General features: G+C 34.3%; 1 protein-coding gene across 2 annotated transcripts; it reads right to left on the bottom strand.

The window, feature by feature from the left end:
* Positions 1-15982: 15982 nt before the first annotated feature.
* Positions 15983-17822, bottom strand: LOC146945383 (protein ANTAGONIST OF LIKE HETEROCHROMATIN PROTEIN 1-like). Of its 2 annotated transcripts, XM_085743719.1 has the most exons (3): positions 17701-17822; positions 16557-17312; positions 15983-16473 (listed from the first exon to the last, which is right to left on the bottom strand). In XM_085743719.1, exons 2-3 carry the CDS (start codon positions 17305-17307, stop codon positions 15998-16000), a joined length of 1227 nt encoding a protein of 408 aa, XP_085599845.1. In that variant the 5' UTR covers positions 17308-17312; positions 17701-17822; the 3' UTR covers positions 15983-15997. The 2 variants fall into 2 exon arrangements, with proteins under 2 accessions (XP_085599845.1, XP_085599846.1); XM_085743720.1 differs by lacking the exon at positions 17701-17822 and having other exon boundaries at positions 16557-17451.
* Between the last annotated feature and the right edge of the window lie 4441 nt (positions 17823-22263).

Raw genomic sequence — 22263 nt, 5'->3', positions numbered from 1 at the left:
ATATATGTGACAGACAAACACTATCAATTGCAATATGCTACAACTAAACTGACCTGCTGACATTATGCTATCACAGACACAAACTATACTCATGAAAATTCATTTCAAACTTAGAAAAGAAAGATAACATACAAACTAATGCATTATGCCTAAAACAACACACAAAACACATGACAGTACCATCAAAACTGCAAGAACTAACACAATATCATAGCAAAGAAAAGCAATGAGTAGAGAGACCAACAATCCAAATGAAAAAACAAGTACATCAGTAACAGGTGATATCAAGAGTTTAGGCTAAAAAAATTGATACAATCCAAATGAAAAGCAATGAGTAGCAACGCATGACAACAAAGCATGACAACAAGGAAAATATAGGCTAAAAAAGCATGATAGGTGGGTTCTAATATGTGATAGACAAACACTATCAATCAAAGTATAAATCAGTAGCATGATCATACTAATACTACTTAACTTGTGTGAATGTGATCAGTTTTCAGTTTATTACTGATGATTGCTATTGCCATTACTAATACTATTCATATTGTTAGAGCATTATATATATAGAAAGAGACCAACCCACAAAGAAAGTGGGAGGAACTCAATGAATAGATACACAGGGAGCGCTACAGCTGCCCCAACCCAGCAGTTTAAAAAACCTGCCTACCGAACCTAGCAACACACCAGTAACAGGACAAAAAACTGCAGCACACCAATACAAACTAAACAGACCCGTAACCTCCCGACACCTCTAAAACCTTAACGAGATAAACATTCTCTTGGGTTCGTAGTATATCAAAGCATCAACATCATTTATAAAAACAGAAGCATCAACATCAAATATGAACAATTGGATCGACATTATATTTTCTATAGTCACGACATTGTACATCAATATATAGCTCATATTGTGAATGTTCTTCATCCTCATCTACTTCTATATGGCCATGGCCAGTTTGAGATGCACTTTGATTGCCGATTTCTTCGTCTACCTCGGCAATCAAGTCTTCATCAGGATCCACCCCCATCAAGAAATTATGCAAAATGCAACATGCAAGGATAATATAATTTTGAGTATCGATTCCATAAGTTGCTTCAGCGCCACTTGAAATGATAGGAAATCTTTTCTTGACAATCCCAAAAGCCCTTTCAACAACATTACGCAACGATGAATGACGAAGGTTGAATAACTCTTGAGCTGTTCTAGGGGGATTTCTGGCTGAGAATTCTTTCAAGTGATAACGTGTTGATCTAAACGGTGTAATTAGCCCCTTTCTCAACATGAATCCAGCATCAAGAATATAAAACTTACCTAAAAGCAAATAATTATTACCAACATACATAAGAAAAAGAAGGGGAAAAAAAGGGAAAATGATAACAATAAGTTTTAACTACCTCTAGGTATTTTGAGACCATTTCTTCTGCGTAGTGCATGTTTTAATATCCTAGAATCAGAAGCAGTACCCTCCCATCCAGGCAAAACATAAGTGAACTTAAGATCAAAAGAACATGCGACCAACACATTTTGTGTAGGAAAACTTTTCCTACCACGATACCTTGAAGCTTCAGCCAATGGTACTTTTACACGAACATGTGTACAATCAATTGCTCCAACGCAGTCCTTAAAGTAGGGGTAAAATCGATTATTTCCAAGAATTTCTACCGAAATGCGTGATCCATCCGGTTGTTTGAGATAGCTACGCCCTATCTCAATTATCGATCGGAGCACCCGATGAAAATGACGACTAGTAGCTTCGCCGGAGCGTCGGAACCAGAATTGAATCTCTCTATTTCTTACATTGTGTGTTAGAAGGTAAAGAGTTTTAGCAACTTGTTCCTCTACGGTTACCCTTTGTGTTGGTAGAAGACCACCCTCTTGTTGTAATATAGAGCATAAGTCCAAAAACGCCTTAGGGCTCATTCTTATTATCTTCCGACCTTCACTAGTAGCAACTATATTCATTATCTTATTGCGTACTCTATCCTTCTCTAGAGTCAAACTACGATCAACTATCCTACTTTGAGAACGGATTTTAATCCTATAGTAACAAACTACAAGACATATGACATGAACAAGGGTCATTCGAAGTCTTGCTCTCCATCTAATCAATTCCATAATTGTTTGATGAGCCATTTGATGATCCATTTAAACTGAATCCAACACAAAATAATACATGTTTGTGAAACAAACAACATTTATTTATAATAATAGTGAAATCATAATAATAGTGATTATACAGTATCCATGATTATACACAAAAATCATAATAACAGTGAAAAACAAAAATCAACATTTATGTATAAGCATAAATCACCCTATGAAATCAAGATAAATCAAAGCAAATCCTAAAACAAAAAAAATTCATTCATGAAATTCACTCTAAAAAATCAAATAGCAAAACAGAAATCAAATTGTGAATCAAACACAAAAACACAAATCAAATCGTGAATCAAACAACAAAACATAAATCAATTCATGAATGAAATAGCAAAAGGAAAAGAAATTGGAAAAGAATGGAAGAGAGTTTGAGATTGATACCAGAAGAAAGGGGATCGAGAGAGATGAAGGAAACTCTGTTGTTCAACTTCCTTCTCCGCCGTTCACCGTCGTTCGCCGCCGTTTAGGTTGAGATCGCAGTTCACGTCGCCGTCGGGAGAAGAGAGAGCGCGCACAGAGTTACGGTGAAATGAATGTTAGAATTAGATGAAATTAGGTTAGGGCTAAAATTGGAATTTTGAATTATTGTAAGGGTAAAATAGTTAATTTGTATCTTTAACCCTCCAAAACCCCCCAATTTGGGGGAACTCTAAAATTGGATAAATTAAGCCCTCCAAAACCCCCCAAAACCTTTCCCTATTTTTTTAAAACTCCCAAACAAGGGTTTACCTCTCCATAAGCTTTTCCTTCCCTTCCCTTCCCCTCCAAAACCCAACTCGCAAACAAAGCCCAAGGCTTTGTTTGCGAGTTTTGAGGGGAAGGAAAGGAAAGGCTAAGGAGGGGAAGGGAAGGAAAGGGAGGGAAGGGAGAAAGGAGGGAAAACCTTCCCCTTGTTTGGGAGTTAAAAAACCAACAAGGAAAGGAAATGGAGGGCTTATGTTATAATTTTACTATTTTACCCTTTTTTCTCTTAAAAACAATACATTATGTTATACTTTGTAATTTATCTTATAATTTTTTTTACCAATTTGATAAAAAATCTTGAAAGCATGAAAACTTTTTTTAATTATTTTTTCATAAATCTGAATTTTTTTTGATAATTTTATAAAAAATTGATACAATAATAATAACTTAAATTTTCTATATATAAAAAACCATATTTGATATTTCCTTTAATTTGATATGTTTTTGGTACAAATTTCATTATTAATTTTAAAAATACAAAAGAATGAAAAAATTCTCCCAAAAAATTTCATCATGTATGTTTTTTTTCCCATTTATTAATTAAAACAATAATAATATAAGTGTTATATGATTTTCGTTCAATCATTCATGTTATGTGCCACGAAAATGAATTAGCTTCACTCGGATTTATTTTCAAATAAATTAGAGAATGAGAAGCAAACATATTAAATTTGAAATCCAAATATTTCACTTGTAAATAAGACATTGAAAATGCAGCATATCCTGTTATACCAATACATGACATAAAATTGACAAATGTGTCAAATATGCTCGTTACTAAATCCCAATAGAAGATTACAAAATTCTATACTTATGTCATAGTCTAGGACTTCAAGATCCTCATTAGAGACCAAAACAATATGTAGAGATTACCTGCAAAACAAAAAACATGAAAAATTATAGTTATTGTAGAGATGAAACAACCATCAGTAGCATGATAATAGGTGGGTTCAAATCTGTCATATATGTGACAGACAAACACTATCAATTGCAATATGCTACAACTAAACTGACCTGCTGACATTATGCTATCACAGACACAAACTATACTCATGAAAATTCATTTCAAACTTAGAAAAGAAAGATAACATACAAACTAATGCATTATGCCTAAAACATGAAGCACCAATAACACACAAAACACATGACAGTACCATCAAAACTGCAAGAACTAACACAATATCATAGCAAAGAAAAGCAATGAGTAGAGAGACCAACAATCCAAATGAAAAAACAAGTACATCAGTAACAGGTGATATCAAGAGTTTAGGCTAAAAAAATTGATACAATCCAAATGAAAAGCAATGAGTAGCAACGCATGACAACAAAGCATGACAGCAAGGAAAATATAGGCTAAAAAAGCATGATAGGTGGGTTCTAATATGTGATAGACAAACACTATCAATCAAAGTATAAATCAGTAGCATGATCATACTAATACTACTTAACTTGTGTGAATGTGATCAGTTTTCAGTTTATTACTGATGATTGCTATTGCCATTACTAATACTATTCATATTGTTAGAGCATTATATATATAGAAAGAGACCAACCCACAAAGAAAGTGGGAGGAACTCAATGAATAGATACACAGGGAGCGCTACAGCTGCCCCAACCCAGCAGTTTAAAAAACCTGCCTACCGAACCTAGCAACACACCAGTAACAGGACAAAAAACTGCAGCACACCAATACAAACTAAACAGACCCGTAACCTCCCGACACCTCTAAAACCTTAACGAGATAAACATTCTCTTGGGTTCGTAGTATATCAAAGCATCAACATCATTTGTAAAAACAGAAGCATCAACATCAAATATGAACAATTGGATCGACATTATATTTTCTATAGTCACGGCATTGTACATCAATATATAGCTCATATTGTGAATGTTCTTCATCCTCATCTACTTCTATATGGCCATGGCCAGTTTGAGATGCACTTTGATTGCCGATTTCTTCGTCTACCTCGGCAATCAAGTCTTCATCAGGATCCACCCCCATCAAGAAATTATGCAAAATGCAACATGCAAGGATAATATAATTTTGAGTATCGATTCCATTAGTTGCTTCAGCGCCACTTGAAATGATAGGAAATCTTTTCTTGACAATCCCAAAAGCCCTTTCAACAACATTACGCAACGATGAATGACGAAGGTTGAATAACTCTTGAGCTGTTCTAGGGGGATTTCTGGCTGAGAATTCTTTCAAGTGATAACCTGTTGATCTAAACGGTGTAATTAGCCCCTTTCTCAACATGAATCCAGCATCAAGAATATAAAACTTACCTAAAAGCAAATAATTATTACCAACATACATAAGAAAAAGAAGGGGAAAAAAAGGGAAAATGATAACAATAAGTTTTAACTACCTCTAGGTATTTTGATACCATTTCTTCTGCGTAGTGCATGTTTTAATATCCTAGAATCAGAAGCAGTACCCTCCCATCCAGGCAAAACATAAGTGAACTTAAGATCAAAAGAACATGCGACCAACACATTTTGTGTAGGAAAACTTTTCCTACCACGATACCTTGAAGCTTCAGCCAATGGTACTTTTACACGAACATGTTGTTATACCCTAATTTTGGACCTAAAAATACTTGTTCAATTCTTCCTTTCTTGCATTATAAGTCATTTGATATGTCTCTGATTAATTGCATCGTCCTCTGCATTTTATTTCAATGTTGTTTGCAAAATTCACATAAAAGGGTATTTTAGTCATTTCCTGCATTCAACTCATTTTAATCCTTGAAAATTGTTTGAGTCTTTTAAATTGGTTTGTATAAGTCCTTGTTTCAATCTCATGTCAAAATTCATTTCAAAAAATATCAGTTGAGTCATTTTTTTTGTCAGTTTAGCCCCTAGGGGCATTTTGGTCATTTCCCATGATAAAATCTCTTCCAATCTTTTAGAACTTGTTTGAGTCCTCTCAAATAGTTTGAATAAGTCTTCATTTCAATTCTATGTCAAAGTCCATTTTTAATTTGCATTTGAAGTCATTTTGAGTCAGTTTTGCCCCTAGGGGCATTTTAGTCTTTTCATGTGTCAAAACTCTGTTTAAACTCTTAAATTTGTCTCTGAGTCTTTTAAGTTGTTTGTATAAGCTCTTGCTTTAATTCCCTGTTAAAAATCCATTTTAAAATTGCATCTGAGTCATTTTTAGTCGTTTTAAGCCCCTAGGGGCATTTTGGTCATTTCACATAATATTTCTGTTTCATTTTAATCTGCTTTGTTGTTTTTAATCGTCTCGCTTTATGTTAATTTTCAATTTTACTTTTTCATTTCAATTCTAGTTTTAATTTTCATTTTAGTCCGCGCACTTTTGTTATTTACGTTTTAATCCCTTTTAAGTTTGTTAGAGTCCAAGTGCCATGTGTCCAAATGTTATTGGTTCTTAAGAGTTTGTTAGAGTCCAAGTCCATGTGGCATTTCCTCATTGGTCCAAGCATCCCTTTCATCACCTATATAAGTCAAACCCTTAGTCAAATTTTCATCATTCATTCATTTTACAAAAAATCATAAAAAATCCATTTTCTTTCCCTCTTTTCTTTTCTCTCACGTGGCTTTTTTTTCATCCTCCATAACCACTTTTTTCTCCCACCTTCAACCACCCTAACAAACTCCATCACCACCATAACCAATTCATCATCACCACTCAACCACCATAATCCACCATTATCCTCATCGACCTTCACCAATTCACCCAAAAAATCACCAATCTTCAATCAATCCTCAACCTATTCATCCACCAATCTCAGTTCTGAATTCAAGCATATTCAAACATCAAAAACTCTGTTCGAATCAACACACACAATTTCGTTCCACGCACAGAGCCAAGGTTCAATTTCGAATTCGTGCACAATTTTCAGTTTCGCGTGAAGCACAAATCACCGTCGTCTTGTTCTTGCTGCGATTTCGACGAAGAACGTGAGGAAGCAAGGCTGCTTCAACAATTCGAAGAGCAATTTGCAGAGCAAAGGAACCGTTCAAATCAAAGGGAGATCGAACGAGAAAGGTGAACGAAACCGCAAGAACAGAGAAGAAGTGGACCGAAGGCTCTGAAGCATGTGAGCGTGTCCGAAAACGAAATCAACAACGAGTTTCAGCAAGGTTCGAATTTGCTTGTTTTGTGTCGAATCAAAGAAGAGAAGAGTTGAAGCTTGCCGTCGCACTCATCTCCAATCTGTTCTAAGGTATTATCACATCGTCCTTTGATTCGATTTGTTTTGTAAATCCGTCGTTCCTTTCTTTCCTTGCGTCGAATTTCAGCCATGGATATGTGTTTATGTGCTTTCAGTATAGTTGTTTATGGCTGTATGTTTGAGCGTTTTGGGAAGAAGAGAGTTGAAGGGGGTATACGGCTGTGTTCTGTTTAGGAAGAAGGAGAATACACGTTTTGTAACTTTGAAGAAGATAGAACCCGTTTTCCCTGCTCCATAACCCATGACCCATGGATCATACCCGCTCCAACTTTCTTTGACCCAGTCTTTCTCTTAAAGTTCGGGCCTGGGCCTTATGCCACCGTTTTCCTTTTGTTTTGCATGATTTTTTTGCTGTTTGCACCATAAAACGTGCTTTTTACGCCCTGCCTTGCCCAATTTTTTTTACAAAACTCCAAATAAATTTCCATGGGTTTTTGGTATTTTCTTTAGTGTTTTTTATGATATTTTTGTATGATAAAATTTGACAAAAAATAGGTGTAGAAATTCTTGTTGCTTGTTGGCTTTTTCTTGCCAATTTTTGTGAAATCTTGCTATATTTTGGCCATGATACCTTGCTATGTGATATTGATACTTGATATGTGATTTTGTGATGTGTTTATCCCTGGATATGTGCTTGTTTTGTGTGTCCAATTATGAGTTTCTTGTTTTGCAAGTAATGGGAGTATTCTTGTGAAAGAAAAGTGTGAAATAGGCCTAGAACTTCCCATAAATGCTTGGCTTGATATTTTTCCCTAATCCTCATCGTTAAAACTGAAATGAAACCTTTAAAGATTGATTGAGATGAGAGGATTGTGGGTCATGTATTGGCTTTGTTTTTGTGGTCAAGTCTTAGGCATGTTTTTGCCTTCACTTTTGGTGTGTTTTGAAATCTTGTGAGGTTTACTTGCTTGAATTTTATTGCCTTATGCTACTAACCTTTTCATTTCATGTTTCATATTCATCATAAGCATCTCCATTTCATCCCATATTCATCTCTATTTTTTTTTTTTTGCAATTTAATTTGTACCAAAGTTAGAATGTAAACACTTAGGAGTTTTGTAATATTTTTCCTTTATGCACTTTTTAATTTCTTGGCAAAGAGGCCATAGAATGTATCTAGGGTATGATGTAATAAGGACAATGGACTCTAATGATGTACACCGACACAAGCACCGACACATGCACACACATCACTATATAGCTAGAATATGCATGTTTAGATGTATGTTTAGGATTGTATGTTTAGATGTATGTTTAGGCCTTATACTTAGAAAAATCATTTTCCCAAAAAACTTGAACAAACTTCACTCAAACGTTTTTCACAATAAACCTTGGGGTCAAAACCCCATTGAATTTTCCTTTTATTTTCTTAATCAAACTTCAATGAAAAATAATCAAACTTTGACTTCTTTTGCAAAATGACTAATCAAACCTCACTCTTTTCATAATCTCATGCCTTTAAAGGCCTCTTTCTATTCTTCAAATTCCAATTTTCAAACTTAAAATCAACCAACAAAAACAAAAACATTTTTGGAAGAGAACTACGGTGGATTTGATCCCTTAAACGGGTACGTAGGCAAGGAACAAAATTCCTTCAATTCAACTAAAATAAAAATCCAAAAACATTCTTCTCCCTCCAATTCTTCACTTAGAAACTCTTAGGTTTAAATAAACACTTTCAAAATAGCATTTAAAAATAAAGCGCGCGCGTAGAAATTAAAGACGGTTCCTATAGGATACTATAGCCGTTATGGGTGCCTAACACCTTCCCGTAGCGAAAACAACTCCCGGACCTCGATTCTCAAGGGTTTTGCTTACTTTTTCCCTTCCCAAGAAAAAATAAGATATCACCGGTTAAAAAGGTTCAAACGTAATCAATGTTTGACACCCGAAAACCAAGATAAAACACATGTGTACAATCAATTGCTCCAACGCAGTCCTTAAAGTAGGGGTAAAATCGATTATTTCCAAGAATTTCTACCGGAATGCGTGATCCATCCGGTTGTTTGAGATAGGTACGCCCTATCTCAATTATCGATCGGAGCACCCGATGAAAATGACGACTAGTAGCTTCGCCGGAGCGTCGGAACCAGAATTGAATCTCTCTATTTCTTACATTGTGTGTTAGAAGGTAAAGAGTTTTAGCAACTTGTTCCTCTACGGTTACCCTTTGTGTTGGTAGAAGACCACCCTCTTGTTGTAATATAGAGCATAAGTCCAAAAACGCCTTAGGACTCATTCTTATCATCTTCCGACCTTCACTAGTAGCAACTATATTCATTATCTTATTGCGTACTCTATCCTTCTCTAGAGTCAAACTACGATCAACTATCCTACTTTGAGAACGGATTTTAATCCTATAGTAACAAACTACAAGACATATGACATGAACAAGGGTCATTCGAAGTCTTGCTCTCCATCTAATCAATTCCATAATTGTTTGATGAGCCATTTGATGATCCATTTAAACTGAATCCAACACAAAATAATACATGTTTGTGAAACAAACAACATTTATTTATAATAATAGTGAAATCATAATAATAGTGATTATACAGTATCCATGATTATACACAAAAATCATAATAACAGTGAAAAACAAAAATCAACATTTATGTATAAGCATAAATCACCCTATGAAATCAAGATAAATCAAAGCAAATCCTAAAACAAAAAAAATTCATTCATGAAATTCACTCTAAAAAATCAAATAGCAAAACAGAAATCAAATTGTGAATCAAACACAAAAACACAAATCAAATCGTGAATCAAACAGCAAAACATAAATCAATTCATGAATGAAATAGCAAAAGGAAAAGAATGGAAGAGAGTTTGAGATTGATACCAGAAGAAAGGGGATCGAGAGAGATGAAGGAAACTCTGTTGTTCAACTTCCTTCTCCACCGTTCACCGTCGTTCGCCGCCGTTTAGGTTGAGATCGCAGTTCACGTCGCCGTCGGGAGAAGAGAGAGCACGCACAGAGTTACGGTGAAATGAATGTTAGAGTTAGATGAAATTAGGTTAGGGCTAAAATTGGAATTTTGAATTATTGTAAGGGTAAAATAGTTAATTTGTATCTTTAACCCTCCAAAACCCCCCAATTTGGGGGAACTCTAAAATTGGATAAATTAAGCCCTCCAAAACCCCCCAAAACCTTTCCCTATTTTTTTAAAACTCCCAAACAAGGGTTTACCTCTCCATAAGCCTTTCCTTCCCTTCCCTTCCCCTCCAAAACCCAACTCGCAAACAAAGCCCAAGGCTTTGTTTGCGAGTTTTGAGGGGAAGGAAAGGAAAGGCTAAGGAGGGGAAGGGAAGGAAAGGGAGGGAAGGGAGAAAGGAGGGAAAACCTTCCCCTTGTTTGGGAGTTAAAAAACCAACAAGGAAAGGAAATGGAGGGCTTATGTTATAATTTTACTATTTTACCCTTTTTTTCTCTTAAAAACAATACATTGTGTTATACTTTGTAATTTATCTTATAATTTTTTTTACCAATTTGATAAAAAATCTTGAAAGCATGAAAACTTTTTTTAATTATTTTTTCATAAATCTGAATTTTTTTTGATAATTTTATAAAAAATTGAAACAATAATAATAACTTAAATTTTCTATATATAAAAAACCATATTTGATATTTCCTTTAATTTGATATGTTTTTGGTACAAATTTCATTATTAATTTTAAAAATACAAAAGAATGAAAAAATTCTCCCAAAAAATTTCACCATGTATGTTTTTTTCCCATTTATTAATTAAAACAATAATAATATAAGTGTTATATGATTTTCGTTCAATCATTCATGTTATGTGCCACGAAAATGAATTAGCTTCACTCGGATTTATTTTCAAATAAATTAGAGAATGAGAAGCAAACATATTAAATTTGAAATCCAAATATTTCACTTGTAAATAAGACATTGAAAATGCAGCATATCCTGTTATACCAATACATGACATAAAATTGACAAATGTGTCAAATATGCTCGTTACTAAATCCCAATAGAAGATTACAAAATTCTATACTTATGTCATAGTCTAGGACTTCAAGATCCTCATTAGAGACCAAAACAATATGTAGAGATTACCTGCAAAACAAAAAACATGAAAAATTATAGTTATTGTAGAGATGAAACAACCATCAGTAGCATGATAATAGGTGGGTTCAAATCTGTCATATATGTGACAGACAAACACTATCAATTGCAATATGCTACAACTAAACTGACCTGCTGACATTATGCTATCACAGACACAAACTATACTCATGAAAATTCATTTCAAACTTAGAAAAGAAAGATAACATACAAACTAATGCATTATGCCTAAAACATGAAGCACCAATAACACACAAAACACATGACAGTACCATCAAAACTGCAAGAACTAACACAATATCATAGCAAAGAAAAGCAATGAGTAGAGAGACCAACAATCCAAATGAAAAAACAAGTACATCAGTAACAGGTGATATCAAGAGTTTAGGCTAAAAAATTTGATACAATCCAAATGAAAAGCAATGAGTAGCAACGCATGACAACAAAGCATGACAGCAAGGAAAATATAGGCTAAAAAAGCATGATAGGTGGGTTCTAATATGTGATAGACAAACACTATCAATCAAAGTATAAATCAGTAGCATGATCATACTAATACTACTTAACTTGTGTGAATGTGATCAGTTTTCAGTTTATTACTGATGATTGCTATTGCCATTACTAATACTATTCATATTGTTAGAGCATTATATATATAGAAAGAGACCAACCCACAAAGAAAGTGGGAGGAACTCAATGAATAGATACACAGGGAGCGCTACAGCTGCCCCAACCCAGCAGTTTAAAAAACCTGCCTACCGAACCTAGCAACACACCAGTAACAGGACAAAAAACTGCAGCACACCAATACAAACTAAACAGACCCGTAACCTCCCGACACCTCTAAAACCTTAACGAGATAAACATTCTCTTGGGTTCGTAGTATATCAAAGCATCAACATCATTTGTAAAAACAGAAGCATCAACATCAAATATGAACAATTGGATCGACATTATATTTTCTATAGTCACGACATTGTACATCAATATATAGCTCATATTGTGAATGTTCTTCATCCTCATCTACTTCTATATGGCCATGGCCAGTTTGAGATGCACTTTGATTGCCGATTTCTTCGTCTACCTCGGCAATCAAGTCTTCATCAGGATCCACCCCCATCAAGAAATTATGCAAAATGCAACATGCAAGGATAATATAATTTTGAGTATCGATTCCATAAGTTGCTTCAGCGCCACTTGAAATGATAGGAAATCTTTTCTTGACAATCCCAAAAGCCCTTTCAACAACATTACGCAACGATGAATGACGAAGGTTGAATAACTCTTGAGCTGTTCTAGGGGGATTTCTGGCTGAGAATTCTTTCAAGTGATAACGTGTTGATCTAAACGGTGTAATTAGCCCCTTTCTCAACATGAATCCAGCATCAAGAATATAAAACTTACCTAAAAGCAAATAATTATTACCAACATACATAAGAAAAAGAAGGGGAAAAAAAGGGAAAATGATAACAATAAGTTTTAACTACCTCTAGGTATTTTGAGACCATTTCTTCTGCGTAGTGCATGTTTTAATATCCTAGAATCAGAAGCAGTACCCTCCCATCCAGGCAAAACATAAGTGAACTTAAGATCAAAAGAACATGCGACCAACACATTTTGTGTAGGAAAACTTTTCCTACCACGATACCTTGAAGCTTCAGCCAATGGTACTTTTACACGAACATGTGTACAATCAATTGCTCCAACGCAGTCCTTAAAGTAGGGGTAAAATCGATTATTTCCAAGAATTTCTACCGGAATGCGTGATCCATCCGGTTGTTTGAGATAGGTACGCCCTATCTCAATTATCGATCGGAGCACCCGATGAAAATGACGACTAGTAGCTTCGCCGGAGCGTCAGAACCAGAATTGAATCTCTCTATTTCTTACATTGTGTGTTAGAAGGTAAAGAGTTTTAGCAACTTGTTCCACTACGGTTACCCTTTGTGTTGGTAGAAGACCACCCTCTTGTTGTAATATAGAGCATAAGTCCAAAAACGCCTTAGGACTCATTCTTATTATCTTCCGACCTTCACTAGTAGCAACTATATTCATTATCTTATTGCGTACTCTATCCTTCTCTAGAGTCAAACTACGATCAACTATCCTACTTTGAGAACGGATTTTAATCCTATAGTAACAAACTACAAGACATATGACATGAACAAGGGTCATTCGAAGTCTTGCTCTCCATCTAATCAATTCCATAATTGTTTGATGAGCCATTTGATGATCCATTTAAACTGAATCCAACACAAAATAATACATGTTTGTGAAACAAACAACATTTATTTATAATAATAGTGAAATCATAATAATAGTGATTATACAGTATCCATGATTATACACAAAAATCATAATAACAGTGAAAAACAAAAATCAACATTTATGTATAAGCATAAATCACCCTATGAAATCAAGATAAATCAAAGCAAATCCTAAAACAAAAAAAATTCATTCATGAAATTCACTCTAAAAAATCAAATAGCAAAACAGAAATCAAATTGTGAATCAAACACAAAAACACAAATCAAATCGTGAATCAAACAACAAAACATAAATCAATTCATGAATGAAATAGCAAAAGGAAAAGAAATTGGAAAAGAATGGAAGAGAGTTTGAGATTGATACCAGAAGAAAGGGGATCGAGAGAGATGAAGGAAACTCTGTTGTTCAACTTCCTTCTCCGCCGTTCACCGTCGTTCGCCGCCGTTTAGGTTGAGATCGCAGTTCACGTCGCCGTCGGGAGAAGAGAGAGCGCGCACAGAGTTACGGTGAAATGAATGTTAGAATTAGATGAAATTAGGTTAGGGCTAAAATTGGAATTTTGAATTATTGTAAGGGTAAAATAGTTAATTTGTATCTTTAACCCTCCAAAACCCCCCAATTTGGGGGAACTCTAAAATTGGATAAATTAAGCCCTCCAAAACCCCCCAAAACCTTTCCCTATTTTTTTAAAACTCCCAAACAAGGGTTTACCTCTCCATAAGCTTTTCCTTCCCTTCCCTTCCCCTCCAAAACCCAACTCGCAAACAAAGCCCAAGGCTTTGTTTGCGAGTTTTGAGGGGAAGGAAAGGAAAGGCTAAGGAGGGGAAGGGAAGGAAAGGGAGGGAAGGGAGAAAGGAGGGAAAACCTTCCCCTTGTTTGGGAGTTAAAAAACCAACAAGGAAAGGAAATGGAGGGCTTATGTTATAATTTTACTATTTTACCCTTTTTTCTCTTAAAAACAATACATTGTGTTATACTTTGTAATTTATCTTATAATTTTTTTTACCAATTTGATAAAAAATCTATAAAGCATGAAAACTTTTTTTAATTATTTTTTCATAAATCTGAATTTTTTTTGATAATTTTATAAAAAATTGATACAATAATAATAACTTAAATTTTCTATATATAAAAAACCATATTTGATATTTCCTTTAATTTGATATGTTTTTGGTACAAATTTCATTATTAATTTTAAAAATACAAAAGAATGAAAAAATTCTCCCAAAAAATTTCACCATGTATGTTTTTTTCCCATTTATTAATTAAAACAATAATAATATAAGTGTTATATGATTTTCGTTCAATCATTCATGTTATGTGCCACGAAAATGAATTAGCTTCACTCGGATTTATTTTCAAATAAATTAGAGAATGAGAAGCAAACATATTAAATTTGAAATCCAAATATTTCACTTGTAAATAAGACATTGAAAATGCAGCATATCCTGATATACCAATACATGACATAAAATTGACAAATGTGTCAAATATGCTCGTTACTAAATCCCAATAGAAGATTACAAAATTCTATACTTATGTCATAGTCTAGGACTTCAAGATCCTCATTAGAGACCAAAACAATATGTAGAGATTACCTGCAAAACAAAAAACATGAAAAATTATAGTTATTGTAGAGATGAAACAACCATCAGTAGCATGATAATAGGTGGGTTCAAATCTGTCATATATGTGACAGACAAACACTATCAATTGCAATATGCTACAACTAAACTGACCTGCTGACATTATGCTATCACAGACACAAACTATACTCATGAAAATTCATTTCAAACTTAGAAAAGAAAGATAACATACAAACTAATGCATTATGCCTAAAACATGAAGCACCAATAACACACAAAACACATGACAGTACCATCAAAACTGCAAGAACTAACACAATATCATAGCAAAGAAAAGCAATGAGTAGAGAGACCAACAATCCAAATGAAAAAACAAGTACATCAGTAACAGGTGATATCAAGAGTTTAGGCTAAAAAATTTGATACAATCCAAATGAAAAGCAATGAGTAGCAACGCATGACAACAAAGCATGACAGCAAGGAAAATATAGGCTAAAAAAGCATGATAGGTGGGTTCTAATATGTGATAGACAAACACTATCAATCAAAGTATAAATCAGTAGCATGATCATACTAATACTACTTAACTTGTGTGAATGTGATCAGTTTTCAGTTTATTACTGATGATTGCTATTGCCATTACTAATACTATTCATATTGTTAGAGCATTATATATATAGAAAGAGACCAACCCACAAAGAAAGTGGGAGGAACTCAATGAATAGATACACAGGGAGCGCTACAGCTGCCCCAACCCAGCAGTTTAAAAAACCTGCCTACCGAACCTAGCAACACACCAGTAACAGGACAAAAAACTGCAGCACACCAATACAAACTAAACAGACCCGTAACCTCCCGACACCTCTAAAACCTTAACGAGATAAACATTCTCTTGGGTTCGTAGTATATCAAAGCATCAACATCATTTGTAAAAACAGAAGCATCAACATCAAATATGAACAATTGGATCGACATTATATTTTCTATAGTCACGACATTGTACATCAATATATAGCTCATATTGTGAATGTTCTTCATCCTCATCTACTTCTATATGGCCATGGCCAGTTTGAGATGCACTTTGATTGCCGATTTCTTCGTCTACCTCGGCAATCAAGTCTTCATCAGGATCCACCCCCATCAAGAAATTATGCAAAATGCAACATGCAAGGATAATATAATTTTGAGTATCGATTCCATAAGTTGCTTCAGCGCCACTTGAAATGATAGGAAATCTTTTCTTGACAATCCCAAAAGCCCTTTCAACAACATTACGCAACGATGAATGACGAAGGTTGAATAACTCTTGAGCTGTTCTAGGGGGATTTCTGGCTGAGAATTCTTTCAAGTGATAACGTGTTGATCTAAACGGTGTAATTAGCCCCTTTCTCAACATGAATCCAGCATCAAGAATATAAAACTTACCTAAAAGCAAATAATTATTACCAACATACATAAGAAAAAGAAGGGGAAAAAAAGGGAAAATGATAACAATAAGTTTTAACTACCTCTAGGTATTTTGAGACCATTTCTTCTGCGTAGTGCATGTTTTAATATCCTAGAATCAGAAGCAGTACCCTCCCATCCAGGCAAAACATAAGTGAACTTAAGATCAAAAGAACATGCGACCAACACATTTTGTGTAGGAAAACTTTTCCTACCACGATACCTTGAAGCTTCAGCCAATGGTACTTTTACACGAACATGTGTACAATCAATTGCTCCAACGCAGTCCTTAAAGTAGGGGTAAAATCGATTATTTCCAAGAATTTCTACCGGAATGCGTGATCCATCCGGTTGTTTGAGATAGGTACGCCCTATCTCAATTATCGATCGGAGCACCCGATGAAAATGACGACTAGTAGCTTCGCCGGAGCGTCGGAACCAGAATTGAATCTCTCTATTTCTTACATTGTGTGTTAGAAGGTAAAGAGTTTTAGCAACTTGTTCCACTACGGTTACCCTTTGTGTTGGTAGAAGACCACCCTCTTGTTGTAATATAGAGCATAAGTCCAAAAACGCCTTAGGACTCATTCTTATTATCTTCCGACCTTCACTAGTAGCAACTATATTCATTATCTTATTGCGTACTCTATCCTTCTCTAGAGTCAAACTACGATCAACTATCCTACTTTGAGAACGGATTTTAATCCTATAGTAACAAACTACAAGACATATGACATGAACAAGGGTCATTCGAAGTCTTGCTCTCCATCTAATCAATTCCATAATTGTTTGATGAGCCATTTGATGATCCATTTAAACTGAATCCAACACAAAATAATACATGTTTGTGAAACAAACAACATTTATTTATAATAATAGTGAAATCATAATAATAGTGATTATACAGTATCCATGATTATACACAAAAATCATAATAACAGTGAAAAACAAAAATCAACATTTATGTATAAGCATAAATCACCCTATGAAATCAAGATAAATCAAAGCAAATCCTAAAACAAAAAAAATTCATTCATGAAATTCACTCTAAAAAATCAAATAGCAAAACAGAAATCAAATTGTGAATCAAACACAAAAACACAAATCAAATCGTGAATCAAACAGCAAAACAAAAATCAATTCATGAATGAAATAGCAAAAGGAAAAGAAATTGGAAAAGAATGGAAGAGAGTTTGAGATTGATACCAGAAGAAAGGGGATCGAGAGAGATGAAGGAAACTCTATTGTTCAACTTCCTTCTCCGCCGTTCACCGTCGTTCGCCGCCGTTTAGGTTGAGATCGCAGTTCACGTCGCCGTCGGGAGAAGAGAGAGCGCGCACAGAGTTACGGTGAAATGAATGTTAGAATTAGATGAAAATAGGTTAGGGCTAAAATTGGAATTTTGAATTATTGTAAGGGTAAAATAGTTAATTTGTATCTTTAACCCTCCAAAACCCCCCAATTTGGGGGAACTCTAAAATTGGATAAATTAAGCCCTCCAAAACCCCCCAAAACCTTTCCCTATTTTTTTAAAACTCCCAAACAAGGGTTTACCTCTCCATAAGCCTTTCCTTCCCTTCCCTTCCCCTCCAAAACCCAACTCGCAAACAAAGCCCAAGGCTTTGTTTGCGAGTTTTGAGGGGAAGGAAAGGAAAGGCTAAGGAGGGGAAGGGAAGGAAAGGGAGGGAAGGGAGAAAGGAGGGAAAACCTTCCCCTTGTTTGGGAGTTAAAAAACCAACAAGGAAAGGAAATGGAGGGCTTATGTTATAATTTTACTATTTTACCCTTTTTTCTCTTAAAAACAATACATTGTGTTATACTTTGTAATTTATCTTATAATTTTTTTTACCAATTTGATAAAAAATCTATAAAGCATGAAAACTTTTTTTAATTATTTTTTCATAAATCTGAATTTTTTTTGATAATTTTATAAAAAATTGATACAATAATAATAACTTAAATTTTCTATATATAAAAAACCATATTTGATATTTCCTTTAATTTGATATGTTTTTGGTACAAATTTCATTATTAATTTTAAAAATACAAAAGAATGAAAAAATTCTCCCAAAAAATTTCACCATGTATGTTTTTTTCCCATTTATTAATTAAAACAATAATAATATAAGTGTTATATGATTTTCGTTCAATCATTCATGTTATGTGCCACGAAAATGAATTAGCTTCACTCGGATTTATTTCCAAATAAATTAGAGAATGAGAAGCAAACATATTAAATTTGAAATCCAAATATTTCACTTGTAAATAAGACATTGAAAATGCAGCATATCCTGATATACCAATACATGACATAAAATTGACAAATGTGTCAAATATGCTCGTTACTAAATCCCAATAGAAGATTACAAAATTCTATACTTATGTCATAGTCTAGGACTTCAAGATCCTCATTAGAGACCAAAACAATATGTAGAGATTACCTGCAAAACAAAAAACATGAAAAATTATAGTTATTGTAGAGATGAAACAACCATCAGTAGCATGATAATAGGTGGGTTCAAATCTGTCATATATGTGACAGACAAACACTATCAATTGCAATATGCTACAACTAAACTGACCTGCTGACATTATGCTATCACAGACACAAACTATACTCATGAAAATTCATTTCAAACTTAGAAAAGAAAGATAACATACAAACTAATGCATTATGCCTAAAACATGAAGCACCAATAACACACAAAACACATGACAATACCATCAAAACTGCAAGAACTAACACAATATCATAGCAAAGAAAAGCAATGAGTAGAGAGACCAACAATCCAAATGAAAAAACAAGTACATCAGTAACAGGTGATATCAAGAGTTTAGGCTAAAAAAATTGATACAATCCAAATGAAAAGCAATGAGTAGCAACGCATGACAACAAAGCATGACAACAAGGAAAATATAGGCTAAAAAAGCATGATAGGTGGGTTCTAATATGTGATAGACAAACACTATCAATCAAAGTATAAATCAGTAGCATGATCATACTAATACTACTTAACTTGTGTGAATGTGATCAGTTTTCAGTTTATTACTGATGATTGCTATTGCCATTACTAATACTATTCATATTGTTAGAGCATTATATATATAGAAAGAGACCAACCCACAAAGAAAGTGGGAGGAACTCAATGAATAGATACACAGGGAGCGCTACAGCTGCCCCAACCCAGCAGTTTAAAAAACCTGCCTACCGAACCTAGCAACACACCAGTAACAGGACAAAAAACTGCAGCACACCAATACAAACTAAACAGACCCGTAACCTCCCGACACCTCTAAAACCTTAACGAGATAAACATTCTCTTGGGTTCGTAGTATATCAAAGCATCAACATCATTTGTAAAAACAGAAGCATCAACATCAAATATGAACAATTGGATCGACATTATATTTTCTATAGTCACGACATTGTACATCAATATATAGCTCATATTGTGAATGTTCTTCATCCTCATCTACTTCTATATGGCCATGGCCAGTTTGAGATGCACTTTGATTGCCGATTTCTTCGTCTACCTCGGCAATCAAGTCTTCATCAGGATCCACCCCCATCAAGAAATTATGCAAAATGCAACATGCAAGGATAATATAATTTTGAGTATCGATTCCATAAGTTGCTTCAGCGCCACTTGAAATGATAGGAAATCTTTTCTTGACAATCCCAAAAGCCCTTTCAACAACATTACGCAACGATGAATGACGAAGGTTGAATAACTCTTGAGCTGTTCTAGGGGGATTTCTGGCTGAGAATTCTTTCAAGTGTAACGTGTTGATCTAAACGGTGTAATTAGCCCCTTTCTCAACATGAATCCAGCATCAAGAATATAAAACTTACCTAAAAGCAAATAATTATTACCAACATACATAAGAAAAAGAAGGGGAAAAAAAAGGGAAAATGATAACAATAAGTTTTAACTACCTCTAGGTATTTTGAGACCATTTCTTCTGCGTAGTGCATGTTTTAATATCCTAGAATCAGAAGCAGTACCCTCCCATCCAGGCAAAACATAAGTGAACTTAAGATCAAAAGAACATGCGACCAACACATTTTGTGTAGGAAAACTTTTCCTACCACGATACCTTGAAGCTTCAGCCAATGGTACTTTTACACGAACATGTGTACAATCAATTGCTCCAACGCAGTCCTTAAAGTAGGGGTAAAATCGATTATTTCCAAGAATTTCTACCGGAATGCGTGATCCATCCGGTTGTTTGAGATAGGTACGCCCTATCTCAATTATCGATCGGAGCACCCGATGAAAATGACGACTAGTAGCTTCGCCGGAGCGTCGGAACCAGAATTGAATCTCTCTATTTCTTACATTGTGTGTTAGAAGGTAAAGAGTTTTAGCAACTTGTTCCTCTACGGTTACCCTTTGTGTTGGTAGAAGACCACCCTCTTGTTGTAATATAGAGCATAAGTCCAAAAACGCCTTAGGACTCATTCTTATCATCTTCCGACCTTCACTAGTAGCAACTATATTCATTATCTTATTGCGTACTCTATCCTTCTCTAGAGTCAAACTACGATCAACTATCCTACTTTGAGAACGGATTTTAATCCTATAGTAACAAACTACAAGACATATGACATGAACAAGGGTCATTCGAAGTCTTGCTCTCCATCTAATCAATTCCATAATTGTTTGATGAGCCATTTGATGATCCATTTAAACTGAATCCAACACAAAATAATACATGTTTGTGAAACAAACAACATTTATTTATAATAATAGTGAAATCATAATAATAGTGATTATACAGTATCCATGATTATACACAAAAATCATAATAACAGTGAAAAACAAAAATCAACATTTATGTATAAGCATAAATCACCCTATGAAATCAAGATAAATCAAAGCAAATCCTAAAACAAAAAAAATTCATTCATGAAATTCACTCTAAAAAATCAAATAGCAAAACAGAAATCAAATTGTGAATCAAACACAAAAACACAAATCAAATCGTGAATCAAACAGCAAAACAAAAATCAATTCATGAATGAAATAGCAAAAGGAAAAGAAATTGGAAAAGAATGGAAGAGAGTTTGAGATTGATACCAGAAGAAAGGGGATCGAGAGAGATGAAGGAAACTCTGTTGTTCAACTTCCTTCTCCGCCTTTCACCGTCGTTCGCCGCCGTTTAGGTTGAGATCGCAGTTCACGTCGCCGTCGGGAGAAGAGAGAGCGCGCACAGAGTTACGGTGAATTGAATGTTAGAATTAGATGAAATTAGGTTAGGGCTAAAATTGGAATTTTGAATTATTGTAAGGGTAAAATAGTTAATTTGTATCTTTAACCCTCCAAAACCCCCCAATTTGGGGGAACTCTAAAATTGGATAAATTAAGCCCTCCAAAACCCCCCAAAACCTTTCCCTATTTTTTTAAAACTCCCAAACAAGAGTTTACCTCTCCATAAGCCTTTCCTTCCCTTCCCTTCCCCTCCAAAACCCAACTCTCAAAAAAAACTATAATCTCTAAAATATATGAAATAATTATATTTAAAACAAATGAAATAGATTTTTAGGAGAAAACATATGAAATAATTATAAAACATTAAATAAAACTAATATATTTTATCAAGAAGAATTAAAAACCAACAAATAATATATTTTCCTTCAAAAAACAAATAATATATGTATTCAACATTTCTTTCAAAAAAAATATATTTATGCAACATATCATATTAATAAAAAAAAATAAAGGTTAAAATATGTATTTGATCCTTGTATATATATTTCTTTGAAAA

The sequence above is a fragment of the Medicago sativa genome, chromosome 2, assembly GCF_051527215.1.
Source record: "Medicago sativa cultivar Bolivia chromosome 2, Bolivia_mono, whole genome shotgun sequence".
Lineage (NCBI taxonomy): Eukaryota > Viridiplantae > Streptophyta > Magnoliopsida > Fabales > Fabaceae > Medicago > Medicago sativa.
The sequence above is the reverse complement of the archived record's forward strand: the minus strand, read 5'-3'. Positions and strand labels throughout refer to the sequence as shown.

Excerpts from the sequence above, each read along its gene's own strand:
- LOC146945383 (XM_085743719.1), bottom strand. The coding sequence starts at position 17,307 with ATGGATCATCAAATGGCTCATCAAACAATTATGGAATTGATTAGATGG. Across the intron at positions 16,474-16,556 it reads TGGTCTCAAAATACCTAGAG|GTAAGTTTTATATTCTTGAT; the intron begins GTAGTTAAAACT and ends ATTTGCTTTTAG.